Source organism: Protopterus annectens, chromosome 13.part0 (genome assembly GCF_019279795.1).
Source record: "Protopterus annectens isolate FY-2018-M chromosome 13.part0, PAN1.0, whole genome shotgun sequence".
Taxonomy (NCBI): Eukaryota; Metazoa; Chordata; order Ceratodontiformes; family Protopteridae; genus Protopterus; species Protopterus annectens.
Window position 1 is genome coordinate 956,502,260 of NC_056747.1, and position 24,672 is coordinate 956,526,931.

Genomic DNA, 24,672 nt, shown 5'->3' on the forward strand with positions numbered 1-24,672 from the left:
GTTGAGGGGGGGATGCAGAGAGGCTGCAGCAAGCTTAACCCCATTTCTGGAAGACTGCCTCTGCCACGGATTGGTTCAGTGACCACTCATGAGGCATCAGCAGAACTCTGCTGAGTATGTCGGCCAGAATGTTTGACTCCCCCAGAATGTGTGTTGTCACCAGAAAGTGGTTGGAAGAAATTGCCCACTGCCAAACCCTCATTGCTTCTCGACAAAAGAAAAGAACACCCGGTCCCTCCCTGTTGAGGTAAGTAACAACTGACATGTCTGTCTGGATCGCAATAATCCCCTGAGGAAGAAAGCTGTGTAGTTCTAGTTCTTGCAATGCTAGAAGAACCACTCTCATATTGAGGACATTGATATGCAGCTTGGTCTCTTGGGGAGTCCACGTGGCCTTAGTCCGTCTGACCCAGGTAATGCCCCCCCCAAACTGGGAGGTGTCCATGGTCAACATGGTGGCTGGAGAGGGGAGAATAAAGGGTCATCCTAGAGTCACGTCCAGTGACTGAACGAAAGTTTTATGGGAAAATTCAAGGGATTTCTGAGATGTGCATATGAAAAGTGCCATTGTAAGAGGGGTTATGGTTGCTGCCATGGAGCCCAAAGTCCGCAGAATCAGAGAGACCAGGGGTATCGGAGCAGTTAAGATCTGATTGAAGTGACCTCGGATTTAGTACCCTTTCCAATGTGAGATAAACTTGAGCCACCATGGTGTCCAGATGTGCCCCTATAAAATCTATGGTCTGAACGGGGTCCAGGTTAGAGTTTTGCCAATTTACCATTATGCCCAAGTTGGAAGCTAGATTGAGGAAGTAATCCCAGGCCTGAAGGAGAAGATGCCTGGTTGGGGTGATTAGCAGCCAGTTGTCCAGATATGTAAATATCGGATATCCTTGCAGTCAAAGAGATGCAACTACTGCTAGACATTTGGTGAACACCCTCGGGGCTGTGGTGAGACCAAATGGAAGCTCCCAAAACTGGTAGTGACTTGGTTCCCAGCCTGAAACATAGAAATGACCTGGAGGGTTTGTCCATCTTGATATGGTAGTACGCATCCACGAGGTCTATAGAGCACATCCAATCGCCCATCTTCAGGAGGGGTAAGATGGGCTGAATCATGACCATCCTGAACTTAAGTCTGTTTCACTGACTTGTTCAAGTATGTGAGATCCAATACTGGCCACAGATCCCATCTTTTTGGGTGCTAAAAAGAATATAGAGTAAATGCCTGATCTGATTTGATCGGGGGGACCTCTTGGATGACTCTTTTGTAGCAACTTCTTTATTTCCTGGGCAGTCTCTTCCCTCTGCCTGGGTGGAACATCAGGGAGGTGATATTTTTGTTTGGGAATAAAGGAAAATGGAATGGAGTATCCTCTGGACACGATCCTTAGCACCCATCTGCCATATGTGATGGTCTCCCAGGCTTCTGAGTCTAAGGAAAATCACCCCAAGTGCTTCCAGTGGAGAGCAGTCAGGCAACCATTCAGGACCGCTGGAAAGTTTTGTCTGTGGCAGGTTCCCGCAATCCTTGATTCTGCAGACCCCCTTGGCCATTTTGACTATATCCCCCTCTACATCGGGGGGGGGGTCTCCCCGAGCGTCCTGGAAAGGGCCCTGTGACTTCCGAAACCATGTTTTCTTACTGCCATGCTGGTTCCTAGAAAAGGTCCGTTGTGTAGTAGAAAAATGGATCCAGACGGCAGATAGGGTCTTACCATTTTTCTCACTCTGGGTCAAGGTGTCAAGTACCATAGGCCCAAACAAGGTGAAGCCATCTAAAGGGGCATTAAAGGACGACTGTTTGAAAGGATCTGCAAAATCCCACAGCCTCATCCAGGCATGATGCCTAATGGCAATGCTGAACTGGCCACCTTTGAGGTACCCTCCACAGCATGACAGAAAAGCCTCAAGGATGCATTAGCCAGGGAATGTAGGGTGGCCAACATAGATGAAATAGTCCCACTCCCCGAGAGGTACTGAGCTAGAAAGCTCCTTAACGAAGTCCTTTTATAACCAGGTAAAATGAGAGAGGTAATTCAATGCCCGAAGAGCAAAGGTAGAAGAGGTGTAGACCCTCTTACCAAATCTGTCCAGAGCTCAGGATTCCCTATTCAGGGTTGGACAGAAGAGCTCTCCTGAGTGAGCTATTTCTTGGTGGCTGCTGTCATAACCAAGGCATCTACCGGGATTCTCTTAGACCAAAAACTGCTTGTCAGCTGGGGCATTCAAAATTTTATCAGCACGCTTGGGTATGGGTTCTACTGTAATCGGCTCCTTCCAATCCTTCGACACCAGCTGGATCAGCAGGTCGGCTGAGAGGGGCACCCAGGTGGTAGATAGGTCAGACCTGAAAGCTTCCAACAACACTGGTTCCTCCAGGGAAGAGGTTTGGGAGAACTATCCACACCCTTCTGGTGAAGGATTTCAAGGATGTGGGTAAAGGTGAGTTCGTTGGGTGGAGATCTGGGCAACCCTTTACTTTCCTCAAAGTTGGTATCTGTAGTAAGGGATTTTGTAGGGGAATCCACATATCTCCTTTCACATGGTCTCTTCCGAGAAACCTCTTTGGGGGGGGTGCTCTGGGGAGGCAGAAGAAATATGGGGGTCTACTGAAGGAACAGCATGGAGGCTTCCTGAGACTGGCTGTCCATGTTGGTAGCTCATAGGTCACAGACACAATTCCAGTTTGGGACAATGGAGGTTCCATTATGGTAGGTGCAGAGGGTCTGTTTGGAGCAGAGAGGACCCTCTCCACCACCTCAAATGCGGAAGGACTCCAAACAACCTTGGGCTGTCTCACCGGGGCCGAAGCTGCTGGAGCAGACACCTCCCGAAACATACAGGCTTCCTGCTCAGAGAGGGAGTCTGAGCAGAGCGGCCAAAGACTGAGGCCCCGAGGGGACGAGACTTCTCAAAGAACTTTGGAGTTGAGGTCAACCCTGCGGAAATGACCTCAACACTCCAGCGCAGACACGCTCAGAACTGAAGCAGCCGGAGCCAAGCAAATCGAGGAGAATGCCAGAGAGGCAGAAGAAATATCTATAGACTCCAAACACCCCGGCACTGGGACCTGATGGAACTGACAACTCGTAAACCGAAGGACGAATCAGAGAAAGAGCAACAGGCTGGAATGGGGAGAGCCTCATGGATCTGGAAGTAAACAGGGTTGGACACAAGCTCCATCTGGATCTGTGTCTCGAAGAACTACATCATGAGCTTACCCACATCTCTAAAAGGCAAACTTCGGGAAGACCTAGACAAAACAGAGGATGGGGGGCAAGGAGATCTCTGTGGGGAACAATTCGAAGATCATCCAGGGAGACCTGGGATGTTAGACCCTGGCTCTTTTGGCACAGTTGGAGCCAACGCCCGGGGAAAAACACTTGGCCCTGTAGCCTTTGAGGAGGAGCTAAGCAAATTCTGAGCTGACCGGGTTGGTCCCAAAGACTTAAGTCTTCTTACAAGGAGGTTCCGAGGAGGACCGCATGGGTGACAGTCGTATGGATTCCCAGCCAAGGGTTTCTTAACCAAGGGTTGAGGTAGCATGGAGGGAGCGGGGCATTGTGGATAGGTAAGAGGAGCTCAAGTTTGGAATCTCAGACTGTGAGAAGGCAGCCAGTCGGATCCAAACGTGAGAACAGACTCCCTCAGGTTAATTGAACAGGTTGGACAACATCAGATAACATGCTTTTGAGTATTTAACTACTGAATTGTGTGGCCAATCACTTCCACAGTCCCCTCCTACTGTGACATAACTGGGGAGATTGTACCACTGTGTGCACCTCCAAAACTCATGCAAATCCCTTCACTCCTCCCCCTTCTTGCTTAGCTTCTCCTCTGCCAGGGTAGATATCAGAGGAATCAATAGGGAATGAATACATCCATTGTCCTTTTTACTTTTCTTTTTTACAATTTTTTCCAATTTCTGTAAAAAAAAAAAAAAAATCAACTTTTTTTGTCAGCCAATAAAGAGGCGTTACTACACCTGATATATTCATTTCATAGTGCATTTTGTAGTTTTTTTTTCTTCTTGTACTGTCTAACATGGACATGGTATGCCCCCTAGATCAAAATGTCACTCTTTTTTATCTTCTCAGTAGCTGTAACAGGTAGAAAGCAAAATTAAAGATTTAAAATTCGGAAATGTAAGAAAAAAGTTTTACTTCCCCAATATAACTTTTAAATTATAATCCCATACACACAAAACCTTACATGCCATTGTTGATCCACAAAATACTATCCAGCCTTTGCTTATGTTTAGCTCTATATCCTGCTTTCATCCTGCATATTTAATATTTATAAAGCATGCTTATTAGTATACTACTTATATCTGTGCGGGTGTACTAATATGCAAGTCTGTCTGTTAATTACATTATAGAATTACACATGCTCATACTATTCACCATTCCATTCCAGTCCAGTCCAGAATTATGATTCCTAAAAGGTCTTCTATAACATACTAATATTTTCTGGGCGTACAAACATTCCTCTGAATCACCCTAGACTTCTGTATAGGTAGCATTTGGTAACTCTTTTGAATGTTCTTAATGCAGATATTCTTGGTCTAAATAAAGACAATTCCTTGTGCCTTTAATACCTTTGAATGCTCCTACTACATGGAAAAATAAGATTCCTGATAACAGTAATACAGCATTTTGAATATTATTTGTACAGTCTTAAGCTTCTTAAGTACACAAGAATCTTAATAGCATTAATTTTACACATTTTAGTACACCTGTATTTCCTGTATAATCAACATTTTGTAGCATCCTTTAAGTATTGTGATGCATATTCTTGAAATTAAGACAAACTTTGCTAAACTTCTGTATAGCTTTAATACCTTTGAATAATGTTACCACATCCATTCCTTTTGTAAAAGAAATTGAATATTCTTAGTACATTCTTAAGTTTCTAAATATGTAAGAGTCTTAACATCAAATCCGATGTTGTCTATTTTTGTCTGATTCCACCATTAGGTTGCCGTATCCAACCTTGGCATCTTTTTATTAAGCTGTAGATCTGAGGCTCTGACTCCTCCCCTACCCATAATTTCCAACATTCTGTCAAAGTGCACTAGATTTCATTTGCTGTCTGACCTGCACAAATATGTTTCTGAGGGATCTGTTTTCGAGTGGGCTAAATGTTTCTTAGACTAATTCTTTTCTTTTCTTCCCTACTTTAAATATAAACATCTATCTTAGATAGTTATTAGCTTGTATTTAGTAGTTATATATATATATATATATATATATATATATATATATATATATATATAAATATATGTGTATATATATATATATATATATATATATATATATATATATATATATATATATATATATATATATATATATAAATAATATTATTAGCTGTTAGTTTTCCAGACATAGAGTTCAGAAATCCTTGCTTGTGTTTTTGTGTGTGTAATTGTGAAAGGTAATTTGGAAATTGTCAAACCCCAGGAGATTTGTAATGCTAACTCCAAATCGTCGCTCCACTGATTGTGGAAAAATCAACATAGTGTGTAAAATCCTGCAAAGGTTTATTACATACAGTCGGTGTAGACAGATCAACTAAGTGCTTTAGTCCCTCGTCCGTAATGGGACTTCATCAGAGTTAAACAAGTAATCAAATGAAACCCTTTAAAAAGCACAAGCCACTCCCACCATTATATCTACATAATAAATTAATCATTCTGCATATTAAATCATTCTGCATTAAAATGTCCACATATTTAATGCAAAGCATCAAATCTTCATTATTTTGCACACTGAAATGTAAATCCAATACCCAGATTCACACCATAATGAATTCAACGTGGGTATAAAAATAATACAATTATAAATGGACTAAAATAAAATAAATAACAGGAGCTCATGTGGGGTCCAACAAGATGAACAAGAATTGAAGGGGTGCCCTTGGAAGATTAAATTAGAAGTTAAGGAACTGCAGTGGCAATTGAGAACAGATGCCACTGGAATATAGGGTTTGAATGACTCCATATCCTTGGCATGTGTTCTTAAAATGAAGTCCTTAGACTTCAAGGGGTGTTGAAATAATAAATATAATTAAAATTAGTTTATATTCATTTAATGTTTTAGTTTTAACCCCTGTAAGCTCCTGATATTTATTTACAAGGGGCGAAAGTGCTTTGTTGATCTTTTTGGGTCTATATTAGTTTGTCAAAAGACATCTCCACTGACACCAAAACATCGAAATTCACTTCCGCGATTCGCAGAATCTTCCCCAAGGCAATGAAACAATTGTCCCATGGTATAACGGAGAACGCAACATACTAAATCAAACCCACCCAAGTGAGGGGGCTTCACCCCTCACCCCCCCCAACTATATATACCAACTCCGAGATCGCACTACAGTTGGGGAAAAGGACAAAGTTATGGAGTTGGCCAACTACTTCCTTACCCTGGCAAAAATTCCTTGAATTTTGAAAGTGAATTTAGATGGTTTGGTGGCAATGGGAGGGTGTTTGTTGATGTCTTTCGACAAACTAAAATAGACCTGATCTGTCTATACTGACTTTAATAAAGCTTTAGAGGATTTTACACACCACGGTGATTTCTTCACAATCATTGGAGCCACGATTTGGAGTTAACATTACATGGGTCCCAGAGTTTGAGTTTCTTATTGGGGTTGGGTGAAGTTGTGTATGGTTCTTTATTTGGAAATGCCTTTTATGATAGCTGAGAAAATACTGAAAGTTCATAAATAAATAATCAAAACTTTTTCCTCTGAACATATTACAATTATTGTGTGTAGTTTAAAGTTTGTTCCTGTCTTATATGACAAAGTTTAAGGCTTCAAAAGTGCACAACCTGTGGATATAAAATTACACAACAGGACCCATACTTGCTGTGTGTGTATATTGTTTTGGCACTGCCCAGTTCACTTTCAGATTTTTGCCTCTTTCGGGACAAAGGCCATTCAGTACCATAAAATAGTAGTACTGAAAGACTTGTTTCTCAACCTTCCACATCTACTTCTTCAAGACCAGCTTTGGCTTCTCCTAGAAAAAAGATGGACAAGTCAAAGTGGAAAGATAAGGAAAAGTCCAAAGAGGGATGAGAAAGATCTGAAAAAAAGGGCAGAAAAGACTAGAAAATGGTCTTAGGAGCCAACAGATTCTTTGGGTCAAGTGCCCAAGACTCTGAGGATGTTGGATCCACTGGTTTGCCAGATTTGATCTCCCTCACCTCACCAAAGATTTTTGTTGGTTCTAGTGAGCCCCTGGCTTCATTCTCCAGGAAAGGATATTTCAGACCTCCAACAGTAGTATCATCTTCAAGATCTGTCTGGTCTTCCAGAAGCCTCATCAAAATGGATGTCAATTTCATAATTTTCTGGGCATCACTTCTAATAAGAATCAAAACGTTTTGGGAGCTAGACTATAAACATAAATATTGCCTTTCATTGCACAGTGGTCAGTATCCACTAAGGGTATCAAATCATGTGAGTGTTCTCCCAGCATGTGCACCCCCCCCCCTCCCCCCAAAGATGGTTATGTCCATTCTCCCTATCTGGGCTATCAAACGCCCAAGCCACTGTTTGAGCTTTTGTCATTTGGGCTATAATCAGAGCTTTATCCTTGTGTGCCACTTGCTAAAGCTTGCACCACCTGCAGTTGTAGCCTCAAAGGTATTTTTTTTTCTTGTTATGTCTGTCCCTTCATTTGGAGTAGGTTTTTCCATCCCAAAAATGCTGTTAGTGGCAGGAAATGACATTTTAAATTTCAGCTTTATTTGCATTCCTTTTATTGGTACAGTACCACCAGTAAATCATAATTGATTCATCAGTATGACTACAGAAAAGTAATTTTCTGTAAATGATGATCTCCCCATTACTGATAGCTTTCTACATGTTTGCCAGTTTTTGCAGCATCTGTTTTTTTTTTTCCTTGTAGCATGTTAAAAATTCCATCTGTGTTGATCTGAACTTCCTCTGTTTGGGTTCCATTTCTGGCAGATACAAACATTTTACTTTTGCGGTCTGTAAAAGTAAACTGTAGCAGAGGACTACACTACAAACTTAGGAACTCATTTTAGTATAAATGTAAAATAAGTGAGGCACCACAGGGTCAAGCAAGCAGTATTAATTTAATAGCCAGTATATCAGAGTGATGCAAACAACAGCCTGATTGAGATTGACTAAAATTGATTGACTTGATGGATAGTTAAGCTACAGAAAATCACAGATTTTATACATTTTATGTTAACAAAGTAACACCCATCTTTAAGTTCTTTACCCAGTAAGGTAAGTCCAGATCATTGTTCTTTAATTGAGCCTGGGTATTGTCTTTCCTGTGCTCATGGTGACTTTGCATTTATCCTGGTGGAGAAGGATTCTTGATTTTCAGGCATTTTATATAATATCAAAACAAACTTACAATAAATCTAATAGGGTGCATATACACACTGTTTGAGGTCTGTGGTACAAATATGTCTGAAAAATCAACATTGCTGTGATTTTACACAACCCATATGCCACACCATGTCATAGTTTTACACAATAAATTAAAAGCTGTCACTTGCTTTGCATCAGTGCTGCTGCTGTTCGAATATTTTTATGTTTAATACAAAAATATTATTGACAGCATTTTTTTAAAGTATTAAAAGAAAACTTTTTAAACAAATATAGCATTATGCAGATTGACATTTGTGATTTTTGTTCATATTGTACAAAAACTAGATGAAAAAATCATAAAATTGATTTTAATATAGCAGCTCAAAGGTGTAGTCAGGCGTATTCTTTGTACTCTCCTGTAGAGTACATTTTCCTAAACATCACTGGAATATTGTTAACTTTTCAGGTCATAATCTGTCTACGTGTGTCTACCCCAAACAACAGGTACGCTTGCAAAACAGAATATTTAATGGAGGGAACAACTGGAAGTAATTTGTGTACATTTTTAAGTGCTTGAGCGCACCATCTTTCTAAATGTAAATGGGTTGGGGCAGAAAAATAAGAGTCTGTGAGTACAAAATAGAATTTTCTGGTTAAATCCCTGCAGCAGATGGCTCATGTAAAAAAGAAGTTATGTACTCACCATAACATTCCGTCTGTGTTGTTGCCTCACATTTGCTCTTCAACCTATGGGTCTCGGATCCGAGCATCGGATCTGATTTTGTCGCATACCAAAGCCTCAGGCTCCGACATCTGAGCTCCTCTCCTCCAAATCCCTCAAATTGAGTTTTCTGCACCAAGTTGTATCACATAATCATAATATCATATAAGTAGAAATAAATCACCTAGAGACAGTAGGATAAGTTGTAAAAGAATACTTCAGGAGCTCAAACAGAAAAGAAATATTTGTCCAGAAAATTCCATTAGGCCCTTTCAAGGGCAAGGAGATGGAGGGAGGAGGGAAGGTTAAAGAGCAAATAAGAGGGAACAGCACAGATGACACATTATGGTGAGTACATAACTTCTCTATCTGATGTTTTTGCCTTCATTTGCTCTTCAACCTATGGGACAGAGTCTCTAGCTACAGAAGAACTTGGGTGGCCCTTAAGGAAGGATATTTCGGAACACAGCAGGACCAAAGGATGCCCTGTTCCTGGAAATAATGTCTAGTTTGTAATGTGAAATAAAGGTATAATGATTTGACCAAGTCGCTACTGTACAAATTTCATCAAGGGGAAGTTTCAACAAGAAGGCTGAAGAGGTGGATACAAACCTAATAGAATGGGCCTTAGTGTAACATGATAAGGGAATGCCCTTTCTGGAATACGCAAGTTTAATGCAACTAGTAATCCAGTGAGCTAGAATAACCTTGGAAACTGGTTTACCAACCTGGACTTGGAAAAAGAAATGAAAAGTTGGTCAGATTTCCTCAGTTTTGCTTCTATCCAAATAGAAATGAAGCTGTTGGTGTAAGTCCAACATATGAAGCAGATACTCTCGTCTATTTTGAAAATTAGGGAAGAATCAGGCAAGTTGATAGCTCGATTTGTTAGCCTCAGGAGTGATCTTGGGCAGATAGGAAGGGTTAGTGCGTAAAATAACTGTGTTCTTGTGAAAAATCAAATATGGAGGCTTGCACGACAAAGCTTGTAATGCAGATACTCTTGGATAAAGTAGCAGTCACTGAGAAGATGGTTTTCGTGGTCAGAAACTTTTAATCTACCTTAGTGGAAGGTTCAAAGGCGGGGGGGGGGGGCAAGACTAGAGCCTGTAAAACCAAGGTGAAATCCCAGGGGAGTGGAGATTACTTAATAGGGGGGACAAAGGAGAAAGGTACCTTTTAAGAAGGCCTTGCACAATTTGGATAACCCTAGAGAGAATTTTCCCTATATGAAAATTCGAAATGGCAGCCAGTTGCACTTTCACCACTGAAAAACTAGCCCTGTTACTAAGTGTATATACCAGGAAGTCCAACACAGCAAGAACCGGGGCTGTAAAAGGATATAGATTGTTCTTATGACCCCAAATGGAGAATCGCTTCCAGTTATTATTGTGTAACTTCCTCATGGATGGTTTGTGTGAGGCAGTCAAAAATTTTTCTGATTGGGGAAGAAAGCCCAGGAGTTATAGCCATCATTGGAAGTGGAGTAACCAAGTTGTTAGTTTCAGGTTCAGAAGAACCAGATGAGAGTGTCCCTACGGATGGGACAACACATCTGGAGAGGCATCCAGAGTCCAAGGAGGACAAACTAGGCGAGACCAAAGAAAGGGGAACCAGACTTGTTGGGGCCAAAAGGGAGGCAATGAGGATCACTTGGCATGTCAACCTTTGAGCTTCTTGCAGAAATTTGGGAATGAGCGTAACAAATGGATAGGCATAGAGCAGACCAGGGGCCAAGCATGGACTAAAGCTTCGCTCGATGACTGTCCCTGAAGAGGGATCAGGACAAAGAACTCACTGCGCTTGGTCTTAGGGGGAGAAGCAGAAAGATTGCAGCAAGGTTGACCCCATCTCTGGAAGATCATATTTGCAACTGGAGGATTCAGAGACCACTCGTGAGGCATCAAAATGGTTCTGCTGAGCCTGTCTACCAGGATGTTCGACTTCCCCTGAATGTGCATTGCTGTGAGAAAGTGGTTGGCAGAAATCTCCCATTGCTACAAACTCCTGGCCTATCAACACAAGGAGTAAGACCTGGTTTCTCCTTACATGTCTGTCTGAATAGCAGTAGTTCCTGTTAAAAGAGAAGAATGAAGGGCTTGGAACGCAAGAAGCATTGCTCTCATCTCCAGAACATTTATATGCAGATGGGTCTCTAGGTAGGACCACGTGCCTTGGACAGTTTGTCCTAGATAATGCCCCCCACTCCCAAATTGGAAAATGTTCATTGTCACAGTGGCCGTGGGTAGGATTAACGGGTGGCCCTGGAGAAGTTCCTTTGATTGGATACATGATGGGAGAGACTGCATGCTCGTGAAATCCTGATTGAATAAATTAATGGGTAGAGCAAAAGAGACCATTGTTCTGCTGAGGTCCATTGATGTACTCTCATGTGAAGGTGAGCTAACAGTACTTGGGTGATCATGGCTGCCATGGACCTGAAAGCCCTTAGGACAGGACTTGCTGGGGTGGGGGGAAGAATGTCCAATATCGGTTTAACATGAGCCCTGAAGGTGGAAATTCTGTCCGAAGGAAGAAGAGCTAGACAACGAAAGGGTGTTCAGACAAGCTCTGATGAAGTCTGTGACTTGGACCAGTTGAATATGAGACTTTTTCAGGCCGATAGACATGCCCAAGGACCAGGCTAGGTGGACTAAGAATTGTCTGGCATCTAGAAGTTGATGCCTGGTTGGAGCAGCTAGGGGCCAATCATGTAGGTTTGGAAACACCTAGAATCCTTGCAGTCTCAGGTGAGCTGCCACAACTGCGATGCATTTGGTGAACACCCTGGGGGCTGCGGTGATACCAAAAGGCAGTACTCTGAACTGATAATGATTGGCTCCTACCTTGAAGTGGAGCAACCTTTTGGAGTCCATGTTCATCTTGATGTGATAGTATGCATCCTTAAGGTCTATAGAGCACATCCAGTTGTCCTTCTGCAGAAAGGGCAGAATGGACTGTGTCGTGACCATTCTGAATTTTGAGTTGGCAACTGATTTGTTTAGTGTGATGAGATCCAGAATGGGTCTGAGGTCCCCTATCTTTTGAGGACTAAAAAGAATCTGGAGTAAATGCCGGATCCAATCTGGTCTGGGGGGACACTTTGGATCACTCTTTGAGAGCAGCTTTGAAATCTGTAACGCTGCATCCTCCCACTGATTGGGTGGGACATCGGGGAGGGTTTTGTTTGGAGTGGGTCTCTGGAAAAAGGGTATTGAATAGCCTCTGGATATAATTTTAAACACCTAAATATATTTTGTGATGGCTTCCCAGGCTGCTGGATGTAATGGTAAACATCCCCCGACTGCATCCAGAGATGAGCAGTTGGGCAATCCCTCCGGAACGCTGATTGGGTCTGTTCAGGAAAGAATCTTGAGAACCTTGATTGATTGGACAACCTCTGCGACGAGGGTGGTGTCTGCCATTATAACCATTTCCCCCTCTGCCTCTGGGAGGAAGTTCTCCCTGTGAGTCCTGAAAGGACCTTGAGTTTTTTGGAACTTCAACTTCTTACTTCCATGCTGGTTCCTGGAAAAGGTCCATTGTGGGGTAGAGAAACTAATTCCAACTGCAGACAAAGTTTTTCCTTCCTTTTTACTTTGGGAGAAAGTCTCTAACTGTTGAACTGAAGTGTGTTGATCCCTCAAAAGGGAAATTGGTGAAGGACACCTTGTAGGGTTCTGAGAAATCACACAGCTGCATCCAGGCATGGCATCTGGTACCAATGACTGAACTGGCTGCCTGTGAGGCACCTTCTGCAGCATGAGAGATCAACCTCATGGACGTGTTAGAAATAGACTGAAGGGTGGCCATTTTGGAGGAAAATGTTTTCTGTTCTTTGGCAGACATTGACCCTGGGACAAAACTAGAGAGTTCCATAACTAAGTCCCTCTGTAGCCTGGTTGTGTGTGCCAAGTGCTCAGCGCTCACAATGTGAATGTCGCTGAAGCATAAACTCGTTTCCCAAACCTGTCCAATACCCTAGACTCCCTGTTAGGGGGATAGACAGTGGAGCTCTGCTGGGCCTGATCCTTTTTGTGGCAGCTGCAACCATCATGACATCAATGGTAACACCCTTAGTACAGTAGGGGTGGTCAGAAGGGGCACCAAGGATCTTATTGGGCCAGTTGGGGATTGGTTCTACTTCGTCCAGTTCCTTCCACTCCTTGTGCAACACAAGGTCAGTGAAGGGGTCTGCGGGGGGGGGGGTGTACCCAAGAAGCAGATGGGCCTGACTCAAAAGCTGCCAGAAACACTGATTCCTCTGGGTTAGGGTTTTGGGAAGACCAACCATCCACGTAGGATTGAGACATCCTCAGGTGGTGATCTGGAGGACCCTTCCGTTTCATAGAGATCTGTGTTCTCTGTATGGGATTCCAAAGGGGAAACCAAGTGCCTCCTTTTGCACTGGTGCTTCTGAGGACCTCCTCAATGGGGTGCTCCGGGGAGGTATCGGAAGACTCTGGGGGTTCCAAGAGTGAAGGCTGTCCCAGATGAGACAGAGTAGATGTCTCTAGCACAAAAGCTGCTGGATCGGGGCCGGGGTCCGAAGCAGGTAGAGTCGAGGCTCTTCTGGGTACAGAGAGAATCCTCCCCACCACTTCAGAGTGTCAAAGGTGATTGAGATGCTGTGAGCACCCTCGCCAGAGCCGAAAGTGTTTACAGGGAAGCTTCACAAATCCCAACTGCCCCCAGATCCAAGTGATGATATGGAGCCGAGCTATCAAACGCCGAGGCCCAGAAGGGAAGAGAGAGCTCTGAAAAACTTCATAGCTGAAGTCAACTCCTAGGAACTGGTGCCAAAGCTACGACTCCAAGAGATGCTCTCCTCCGAAACTGTCAAAGCCAGGCTAGTCAGGAGAAACCATCAGAGTTGAGGTAACTGTACCTGTTGGCTCAGATGTCTCAACTCCTGGAAGGCTCGGACCTGATAACTCCGAAACCTGAGAGGAGAGATGGGTGTAAAGGTTGGAATATTGCTCATGGATTGAGGAGAGTACGGAGCAAGCAAGATCCCCAGTTGGATTTTTGCATTAAGAAACTTAACCATCATGCTGTCCACCTCAGCTTCAGAAATGCTTCCTGAATACCTAACAGAAGAGGCAACCAAAGCAGGCGTAAAACTGAGGCTTTGCTGTTGCAGGAGAGGGAACTTGGTTCTGTCTTCCAAGGCTCTGGGGAGAAGCTTTGGCTCTGGCATGGAGGAAAGGCCTGGAGCATGGATGATTATATGAGTGGTCAGCTCTGACGGTCTGGGAGTCTGGTGGGAGGTTCCTCCAAGTGACTGGATCTACTGTGGGATCTCTTCCACTCCTTATAATTATTTATAGATATACATGTAGAGATGATATATAATTTTATTTTTATTTTATTTAACATTTGTTAACCGGGAAAGTCCGACTAGGTTCCACAGATCCTGTTTTCAGCAGAGGCCCAGGGAGAAATGCTCCAGAAGCATGTCTTTAGAATGTGGGAGGAAACTGGAGTACCTGGATGAAACCCACGCGAGAGAAGAAGGGATGAGCATATTTTAATTTAATAATATACAAATATCAAATGTTGAAGACCACGATTATCCATTTCTTTAGTCTTTAGAGAGTTTTTTTTGTTAATAAGGAGTTCAGACACTGGCTGGTTCCATATTACTTTTGGAAAGCTGCTTTTGTATGGTCACTGTAAAATGTGAAAGCTTAATTCAGAGGTGTATTATTACTGTCATAAAGTAAGATTTTAAGTATGTATCTAAATCTACCTATCTATATATATATATATATATATATATATATATATATATATATATATATATATATATATATATACACACACACACACACACAGGTATATGTGTGTGTGTGTATTTTTTTCTCTCTCCCCAATGTGTTCTAATGAAATTGTAGAAATAGAGCACTGACTGTGCAGCAAGGATGAGTCGTTTTTTTTTTTTTTTTTTTGCTCCTGTTCAGAGTCCTTAAGGCTGTATGACTGGCACTTTTTGGAGAAGGACATTTTACATACTGTTGTGGTTTCCATTCATGACTGTACAAAGTTCACTAAATAAAGAACAGTAAAAAGTAATTTCTTAATGGAACTCCACTGAAGGCTTTGCTAAGGTACCAAATTTAATAAAGTTTTGATTAATGCATGTGTTTTCTTTGTTGTTTTTATCCATGTCTTTCTTGTATCATTATAGTTATTAAAAGGAACATGATTGCCTGCGCAAGTATTGTGTACTGACTGGATAACCCTAACTCTGGAAAATTTTTTATGGGTTTTGTTAGCTGAAGTAAGGATACAAATATGTGGGCTGAGGACTGAGTGTCTTTTGACTGTCTACTGTTTTTTTTTTTTTTTTTTACTATAAATTTAAAATGAGTTGCAGCATAATTACTGCAGATGTTATTTTTGATTTTTTTGTCTGAATGTGTGCTTTGTTTAATCAGGTGTGAAAAATTAGCAGAGACAATTTGGCAAAATAGGCAACAAATCAGACGAGCTGAACATCTACGTCAGCAGTTGCCGATTCCAGGTCCAGTTGAAAACATGCTTACAGAGCTGAATGCAACAATTACGGACATCATATCTGCACTAGTCACAAGGTAGTTGATCTCCCTTCTCTTAAGTACAATGTTCATTTTCAGAATGCATTAAGATGCAATGCTGATTTCAGAAATTTAATATATTTTATGTATTTTAAATTGTGGGTCGAAGGATTGCTTAAACTATTTGCAGTTATTCTGATCTTTGTTTTAAAAATGTTTATGTTTTTAACAATGGATGCTTTCAGAGAAGGCTGCGGTGCTTCAGCAGTTAGCCTTGTCACCTCACAGCAAGAGTTTCTCTGGTTCGATTCTCAGCTGGAGTGCCTTCTGTGTGGAGTCTGCATGTCCTTCCCGTGTTCGAGTGAACATTAAAGACATGCAGGTAGGTGTGTGCATGTGTGAGTGTTCCTTCTTTGAAAGTTGGGCATTGGGCTGGCAACTCAACACCATAAAAATCTACTGCCAGTCATTAGCAGACCGATTATCTGCTGTGGCGTCCCCTACCCAGGAAAAGCCGAAAGAACGATGGATCCGTTCACAAGAAAAATGTATAAGAAATGCCAAATAGAACTGTCGCAGCATTGATTGTTGTGATCATTCCTGTTTTTAAGGGTAAAAAGGATCCTTCATTTTCAATATAATTGCATTTTTCCTTAGTATAATTGCTTTGGTGGTCCTGCTGAGCTGTTTATTCTGTGTCAAGCACTGATCCAGGTGAATTGTTTTCAGTCAAGCCCGTACACGTTTAGAGAAATGAAGATACCAAGTCACCTTATTTGCTTCTAGAGTGTCCAGTATGCAAAACAAGAAACAGCATTAAGAACCAAATATGGAGTAATTGACAGATTTCACGATTGAGAATAGAGAACAACAAGGCTGTATTTCTTCTCCCTAGATGTTTTATTAATGCATTGAATATATCATGCAAAATACTGGGTTGGGAAAACCAAATGCCGGGATGGAAATTGGAATGAGAAATATTAACCTCATATGGAATGAGAAATATTAACCTCATATGTACAGAAGATACTTTGATGGCTGAAAGTGAGGGAGAGAAGGAGCTTGCACAAGAAGGTAAAAACAGGAACTGCAAAAGCTGTTTTTTTGATGAACATCAAAAAACTTGTGTCAGGCGTCTGTATAAGTTCTTTGTACATCGCTGTGGGAGAAGTGGAGATATTGATGAATTTTATGTCCTTGGGTTCAAAGATCTTTGTAGATTATCGCAGTCATGACATTAGAATGTGCTTGCTTCTTTGAAGGAAACCCATGGCAAATCTGGATAAGAGATTAAGAATGAAACATAACATTATTGTTTTCTTCAATAATATGTTGCTCTGAGAGTTGGACAGCTTTTCTTTTTAAACACCTTTATTAAATTATCACTTAAGGCATAGACAAACATGCAGTAACTGAAAAGAAAACCAACCATATTAACATCTTTTCCATTTACATATATTATCCATCACATATCTTCTCTTTTCTTGTAACCATTATCTGTCCAACGTTGTATAAATTGTTGAATTCTTGCCTTCCCTTAAACCTCACTCCTCCTCCTCGTGAACATTATTCTGCATATATTCTCACAGTTTCCATTTATTTGTTTGTAATTTTTTCTTCCTTCTTCTAAAGTTCCCACTTTGAGTTATTTTATCTGTTTTACAATAATCAGTACTTCACCTACAATGGGTTTTGTCTTTGATTTCCGGTTTTCTAGTAATTTTGTCAGCCAGCAGAATTAAATTTACCAAGGTCTTACTATGTCTAGGCAGTTCAGATCTTGGGCTGGATTCACGATGGCTTGCATGGAGTAGAGTAAGACTCCATGCAGCCATCATGTCCGAAGAGCGATCCAGGAACAGCCTGTAGGGGTGTGCAAGAGAGCTCCTAACACATCTCTTACACGGACAGGGCTGAGACATGCAAATTACCTCAGTTGCAGCTGAAAGGCATGCAAATATATTCTCACAGTTTCCATTTATTTGTTTGTAATTTTTTCTTCCCTCTTCTAAAGTTCCCACTTTGAGTTATTTTATCTGTTTTACAACTTGTGTCAGGCGTCTGTATAAGTTCTTTGTACATCGCTGTGGGAGAAGTGGAGATATTGATGAATTTTATGTCCTTGGGTTCAAAGATCTTTGTAGATTATCGCAGTCATGACATTAGAATGTGCTTGCCAGAAGTCTAAACCTCAAGATGCACACCCTCGAAGCCCTCCTCAGTATGGAGAACATCGATGTCTGTGCAGTGACTGAAACCTGGTTCAAGGCTCCTGAGAGCACCCCAGCACTATCGGGTTTTACCTCATATCATGCTTTCCGGCCACAAAACTTGGACCGAACCACAAAAGGAGGGGGGGAGTATCCATTTTCATCAAAGATACTCACACCTCCAGGTTAGTGGCAACGCACGAAGCATCGGAGACTATCCAGGTGCAACTAACCATAGGCAAAACTGCCTTACAGTTTGTAGCATGCTACAGACCACCCTCTCAAACTCAGGAACCCCACACAGCCTTCCTGAAGACACTGGAGAGTATGGATGTCTCTCCAAATACCATCATTTTGGGAGACTTCAACTACCCAAACATAGACTGGGAACATTACTCAAGCCCCAACACCCTAGCCCAAAGGTTCCTAGAATTCAGAAACTCAAATGCAATGGAACAACTAGTCACCATTCCCACAAGAGGAGACAAAATACTAGACCTGATCATCACAAACATGGGGACAAAGTGCTCCACACCGGAAGTACATCCCTCTTTGGTAAGATCAGACCATAAATTAATCTCACTGGAAATCCACATCCCGCCCCCACCCCCTGCACAAAAGACCACAGTGAAGAAACTTCTCAAAAGCAAACTTCACACTTCTTAAGACTGAAGTGGTATCTTTCAAGGCCCCTGGGCCAGTGGAAACCACAACCTACACTGCTGAATCCTTTGCAAATGCCTTCTATGGGCACCTTCAAGAATGCATGGATCATGCAATCCCAAATAAAACCAAGACCCATTCCCCCAAAGGCAGGCGCCCGGTCTGGTGGACCCCAGCCATAAACAAACTTTACAACAGGAGGAGGAAGCTACTACATGACAGAGCAAAATCTGACATTGCCAACATTCTGGCAGACATGTTCAGTGCAAATTCCCCCCCCCCCCCAAAAAGGAGAAATAACTATCCCAGCAGAGTGTAGCCTCCCTAACATCTCAGATGTCCAGGTGAGAGCCGCCCTCTCTAAAGCTAAAAACACAGCATCAATGGGACCGGATGGTGTCCCGGGCTGTGTGCTACATGAACTCCAAGAGGAACTAAACCCACACATAAGGCTGCTGTTTAATCTTAGCCTTACTACAGGATACGTACCCAAAGAGTGGCGTACGGCAACAGTGGTCCCACTTCACAAAGGCGGTGCTCCTACGTACCCTGGAAATTACCGCCCCATAAGCTTGACGAGCCTGGTCTGCAAAGCTATGGAGAGGATCATTATGGAACTCATAAACAAAGACATTGGGGACCTACAGACACTGGATCCTACCCAATTTGGCTTTGTCAAGGGCAGATCCTGCCTTTTAAACTTGGTCGACTTTTTTGAAACCATCACTAAGGCCATTGATGAGGGTAAGGCAGTACACACAGCCTACCTTGACCTTGCAAAAGCCTTTGACACAATACCCCACTCGGGCATCATAGACAAACTCACCAGCTTAAATGTAAACCCATATGTCACAAGATGGGTTGCAAACTGGCTCAAGGACAAAACCCACAGGGTCAGAGTTGCTGGAGCTATGTCAGATTCTAAGCCAGTCACAAGCGGTGTCCCACAGGGCTCAGCCCTGGGACCCCTCTTGTTCGGCATTTATTTTTCCGAGGTACAGGCAAACATAGGAGGATTGTGGCTGACAAAGTTCGCAGATGACTGCAAACTGGGTGCCATAATTGATACTCCAGCGGACACAAACATCCTTCAGAGAGGCCTCATAGAAACTGATAATTGGTGCCAGAGCCATGGCCTTAAGCTGAACGCCAAAAAATGTATAGTCATACCCTTTGGGAAAAACAAGGTACCGACAAATTACCACATAGGCGGTAATCCATTAAGTACGGAAGAGGTAATCAGGGACCTAGGGACCCAAGTTGACAGTAACCTCTCATTTGACACTCACATTGCCAAAGTGGTTAGGAAAGACCTTCTATATTGCCCACCTTATCATGAAGGGTTTCACATCTAGATCAAGAGAGGTCATTGTGCCCCTGTACTCTTTTCTTATCAGGCCAATGATTGAGTACAATGCCCCATTTGGGATGTATCTCACCCGACACCTGCAGCAGTTGGAAAGACCCCAAAAGTTCCTCACCAAGAGGATAAAGGGTCTTAAACATATGTCATATGCTGCCCGACTGAAAAAACTCCAGCTCTATTCAGTCGCATACCGCCTACTCAGAGGTGATCTGTGCCTGACGTACAAGGCCATGTCCAATCCTGAATTAATGGACATGCTCCACCTCAGAAAATCCAAATCCATCAGAGCCATGAGAACAAGTGACTTAAACCTCAACACAGAAATAAATAGAACGTGCTGGAGGGACAGATTCATAACCCAGAGGCTCCCTACACTCTGGAACAGAATCCCAGTCCATGTTAGGCAGAGCCCCTCACTGACTCTATTCAAGAGAAATCTCGACGAGTGGATGGGAGATCGTAGGTTTACCCCGGGGGTCATCTCTGTGTCACTACTAGACAGAGGCATAGTAAACTAAACCCTAAAAGGGTGTAGTATTCTCATCCTAAGGGGTGGTGTAAGCCACATACACTCTGGCTAGGCTTATAAATGCCCTAGGGCAGATAGCCTAGTACGAACCTATGAACCTATGAAATGAGGTAGATTTTAGATTCAGGAAACCCGAACCTGTCTGAGTAAGAGTAGTGTTATCTGCAGAAATGTACTCAGTTGACAACTGAGTACCATTCTGCAAATAGCAAAACGGAGCCGTGACAGCTCAAAATAAAGGTTGCATCCAGTAGAGGAAGCATGCCAATGGCCAAATATATGGCCATTGGCAATGTTTCCTGATGCAAAATGAAAAAAAAATATATTTTTTTTTTGTCCGATTTCCGATGTTTAAGCGTAGCGCAGCGCTGCACTAAAGGGCTGTGCTCTAAAAACCAGAAAACTAATAATAAAAATCCACAAATGTGGATTTTATGTGAATTTGTAATGTACAGTGCAAGGCAATGGCAGGCTGAAGACAACATGGCTACCGAGTAGGGGTTGCTAAGGGGGGAACCCCAGTCTAAGAGTTGTAACCAAGCATTAGTAGGCAATCCTATGCAAATGAGGGTAAGGATAGTGAATCCCAAGTCTACATAGCAAATGAGCACAGTCAGTGGAGTGTAAGACTAGGATAAGGGGAGTAACAGAGTAGGATATAGGTGACATCATGAGGGGGTATGTATGAAAGAAGCTAATCTCATTGGAGCAGAGTGGCATGTGTTAGCTGTCAGTTGCTCATCACTGGAGGAGGTGTGTCAGTAGGTATCCTAGCTAAAGTTAAGAAATAGAAGGTGCACACTGTGTCCACCCCCCTGTGGGAATGGAAAGGGAAAAGGAAGCACAACAAACAGTAGGGAGTTAACCAGGGAGAGTCAGCAGAGCTAGCAGGTGGAAATAATTAGAATCAGGCAATCACACAGGCAGTACACAAACCCAGCCCAGCACTTAAAACTCTGAAAACAACAGCCCATTATGTTTCTGTCAAGAGACACTGCAACACTAGAGTTAACTAAGAGAAGTGAAACTTAAAAAGCTTAACTGACAAAAAAATGTTAGTGGCTGCAGTTGCAAGCAGTGTCTACTGTTATTAATGTCAGTATTCATTGTGTAATACCCCACCTCTATACATGACGGCAATACTTTCTAGAGGGAGTGAGACTGACACAGCTAACATACATTGCACAATCATGAACTTGCATAGAACATATTTAAGAGCTATGGCGTCTGCCCCACTCAGATATGCTAGTGTTTGTAGTGCCCTGATACTGTGTGTGGTTTGTAAAGTGCCTCTGTAACATTATTGTTTGCTAGAATGACTGCTTCTCTTATCACTGTCATGTAATGCAATTCCATAACACTGGCTGTTAAGGATTCACAGAACAGGCTTTGTCTAATGGCCTTTCTATTATTCCTTTACATTCCTTCATTGTAAGGAATGATATATTTATTACAGCATCAAATTATTTTATATCTGCTGTGGCTTAGTAATAATTTATGCAGTCTAGTGTGTCCAAGGTCTGGGGTTCGTGACTGAGAGGGGTGTTTTATGTTGCAGACTACAAGCCTTTTAGCTACAGGTAAAATGTTGAATAAATCAACTATGGTAGTGGAACTCAGCAACATTCTGAAAGGTTACACTGGGCATGCTCACACACATAGGCCATGTCAGAGTATAGCAATGGTCCATACCTATCGGGCAGTTACAGGTGTCAACCCAGGAACCACACACTATCCAGCAATCTAGCTTGCGCACACAGCTATATAACAATAGACACATATACAATATAGTCGAACCCTGCCATAATCACATCTTTGCTGCAGATACCTAAGTTGTTCATAGAAAGTGGGGAAACGAAGACGATAAACACCTGCAAAGGATATCATCAATAAACAGGTGTGAATCTTGAACATTATCATAGGTGCAGAGTCTGATCGTAGGCTATCTGCCCTAGGGCATGTACACACCTAGACAGAGTGTGTCTGGCATGTGCAACATGTCCAATTTGAATACTGTGCATGTGAAAAGTAGGTCACACAAGATAGCCCATATATGTACAGTCCATTGTGCATCTGTGTAGCAGGGACACAGAAGATATCCCATGGCCAAACATACAATCACCCATACACCTGTCCAGCTGACTCACACAGAGCTATTGGACACCTTCCAACACACATGACTCATTCCTGCAATTACTACAGACATTACCATGACCAGTCCGAAGATATCTGCAGCCTACAAATGTGGCAGGTGAAAAAAAAACACCCAGTAAAGCATATAGCGCGCTGTGTTAATGCCTGTCTCTGTAGTATCATAACATAGCTAGGTAGGGGTTTGAAACCTGCAAGTGTGTGTGTGTGTGTGTGTGCGTGTGTGCGTGTGTGCGTGTGTGCGTGTGTGTGCGTGTGTGCGTGTGTGCGTGTGTGCGTGTGTGTGCGTGCGTGTGTGCGTGTGCATGTGTGTGCGTGCGTGTGTGGGGGGGGTGTTGTGTATGTGTGTCACATCCTTTGAGAGGAGTGGCCTTTTTATAGACTGTAGACACAATGAAGGAGTTGCATTCTTTTTTGGAAAGTCTGGTGATGTCAGCATCCTACAAGTTTATCAGGTGTAGACAAATGTCCAGTAAAGCATATAGCGTGCCGTGTTAATGCCTGTCTTTGTAGTATCATAACATACTTAGGTAGGGGTTTGAAACCTGCAAATGCTGAATGTGTGTGTATGTGTATCACATCCTTTGAAAGGAGTGGCCTTTTTGTAGACGGAGCTACATTCTTCTTTGGAAAGTCTGGTGATGTCAGCATCCTACAAGTATAGCAGGTGGAGACAAATGCCCAATAAAGCATATAGCGCGCCGTGTTAATGCCTGTCTGTGTAGTATCATAACATAGTTAGGTAGGGGTTTGAAACCTGCAAATGCTGAATGTGTGTGTATGGGGGGGTGTTGTGTATGTGTATCACATCCTTTGAGAGGAGTGGCCTTTTTGTAGACTGTAGACACAATGAAGGAGTTACATTCTTCTTTGGAAAGTCTGGTGATGTCAGCATCCTACAAGTATAGCAGGTGTAGACAAATGTCCAGTAAAGCATATAGCATGCCGTGTTCATGCCTGTCTTTGTAGTATCATAAAATACTTAGGTAGGGGTTTGAAACCTGCAAATGCTGAATGTGTGTGTATCACATCCTTTGAGAGGAGTGGCCTTTTTGTAGACGGAGCTACATTCTTCTGTGGAAAGTCTGGTGATGTCATCATCCTACAAGTATAGCAAGTGGAGACAAATGCCCAATAAAGTATATAGCGTGCTGTGTTAATGCCTGTCTCTGTAATATTATAACACATGTAGATAGGGGTTTGAATCCTGTAAGCGCTGACTGTGTGTATGTTGGGTGTGTGTGTGTGTGTGTGTGTGTGTGTGTGTGTGTGTGTGTGTGTGTGTGCAATTCTGTTTGAAAGGAGTGGGCTTTTTGAAGACTGGGAAATCACACTAAAGATGTATATTCCTCTTTGGAAAGAGTGATGATGTCACCACCCTAGAAATACAGACGGAGAAAGGAAACTACCCAGTAAAGCAAATAGCGCACTGTGCTAATGCATCTCTCTCTAGTGTCATAATGTACTTAGGTAGGGGTTTGAATCCTGTACCCGCTAACCGTGTGTGTGTGTGCAATTCTGTTTGAAAGGAGTGGGATTTTTGAAGGCTGGGAAAACACACTAAAGATGTATATTCCTCTTTGGAAAGAGTGATGATGTCACCACCCTAGAAATACAGAGGGTGAAGAGAAACCACCCAGTAAAGCAAATAGTGTGCTGTGCTAATGTATCTTTCTCTAGTGTCATAATGTACTTAGGTAGGGGTTTGAATCCTGTACACGCTAACTGTGTGTGTGTGCAGTTCTGTTTGAAAGGAGTGGGCTTTTTGAAGACTGGGAAAACACACTAAAGATGTATATTCCTCTTTGAAAAGAGTGATGATGTCACCACCCTAGAAATACAGAGAGAGAAGCAAAACCACCCAGTAAAGCAAATAGCGCGCTGTGCTAATGCATCTCTCTCGTGTTCTAATGTACTTTGGTAGGGGTTTGAATCCTGTACACGCTAACTGTGAGTGTGCAATTCTGTTTGAAAGGTGTGGCCTTTTTGAAGACTGGGAAAACACACTAAAGATGTATATTCCTCTTTGGAAAGACTGATGATGTCACCACCCTAGAAATACAGACGGAGAAGGGAAACCACCCAGTAAAGCAAATAGCGCGCTGTGCTAATGCATCTCTCTCTAGTGTCAT

General features: G+C 42.5%; 1 protein-coding gene across 4 annotated transcripts in view; it reads left to right on the forward strand.

The window, feature by feature from the left end:
• LOC122787814 (signal transducer and activator of transcription 5B-like) overlaps window positions 1-24,672 on the forward strand; it is a 2,227,565-nt gene that overhangs the window by 1,297,290 nt on the left and 905,603 nt on the right. For all 4 annotated transcript variants that reach the window (XM_044054718.1, XM_044054719.1, XM_044054721.1 and 1 more), the window contains one exon: window positions 15,523-15,678. In XM_044054718.1, the coding sequence (XP_043910653.1) occupies window positions 15,523-15,678 (156 nt within the window). The remainder of the gene's footprint in view (window positions 1-15,522; window positions 15,679-24,672) is intronic.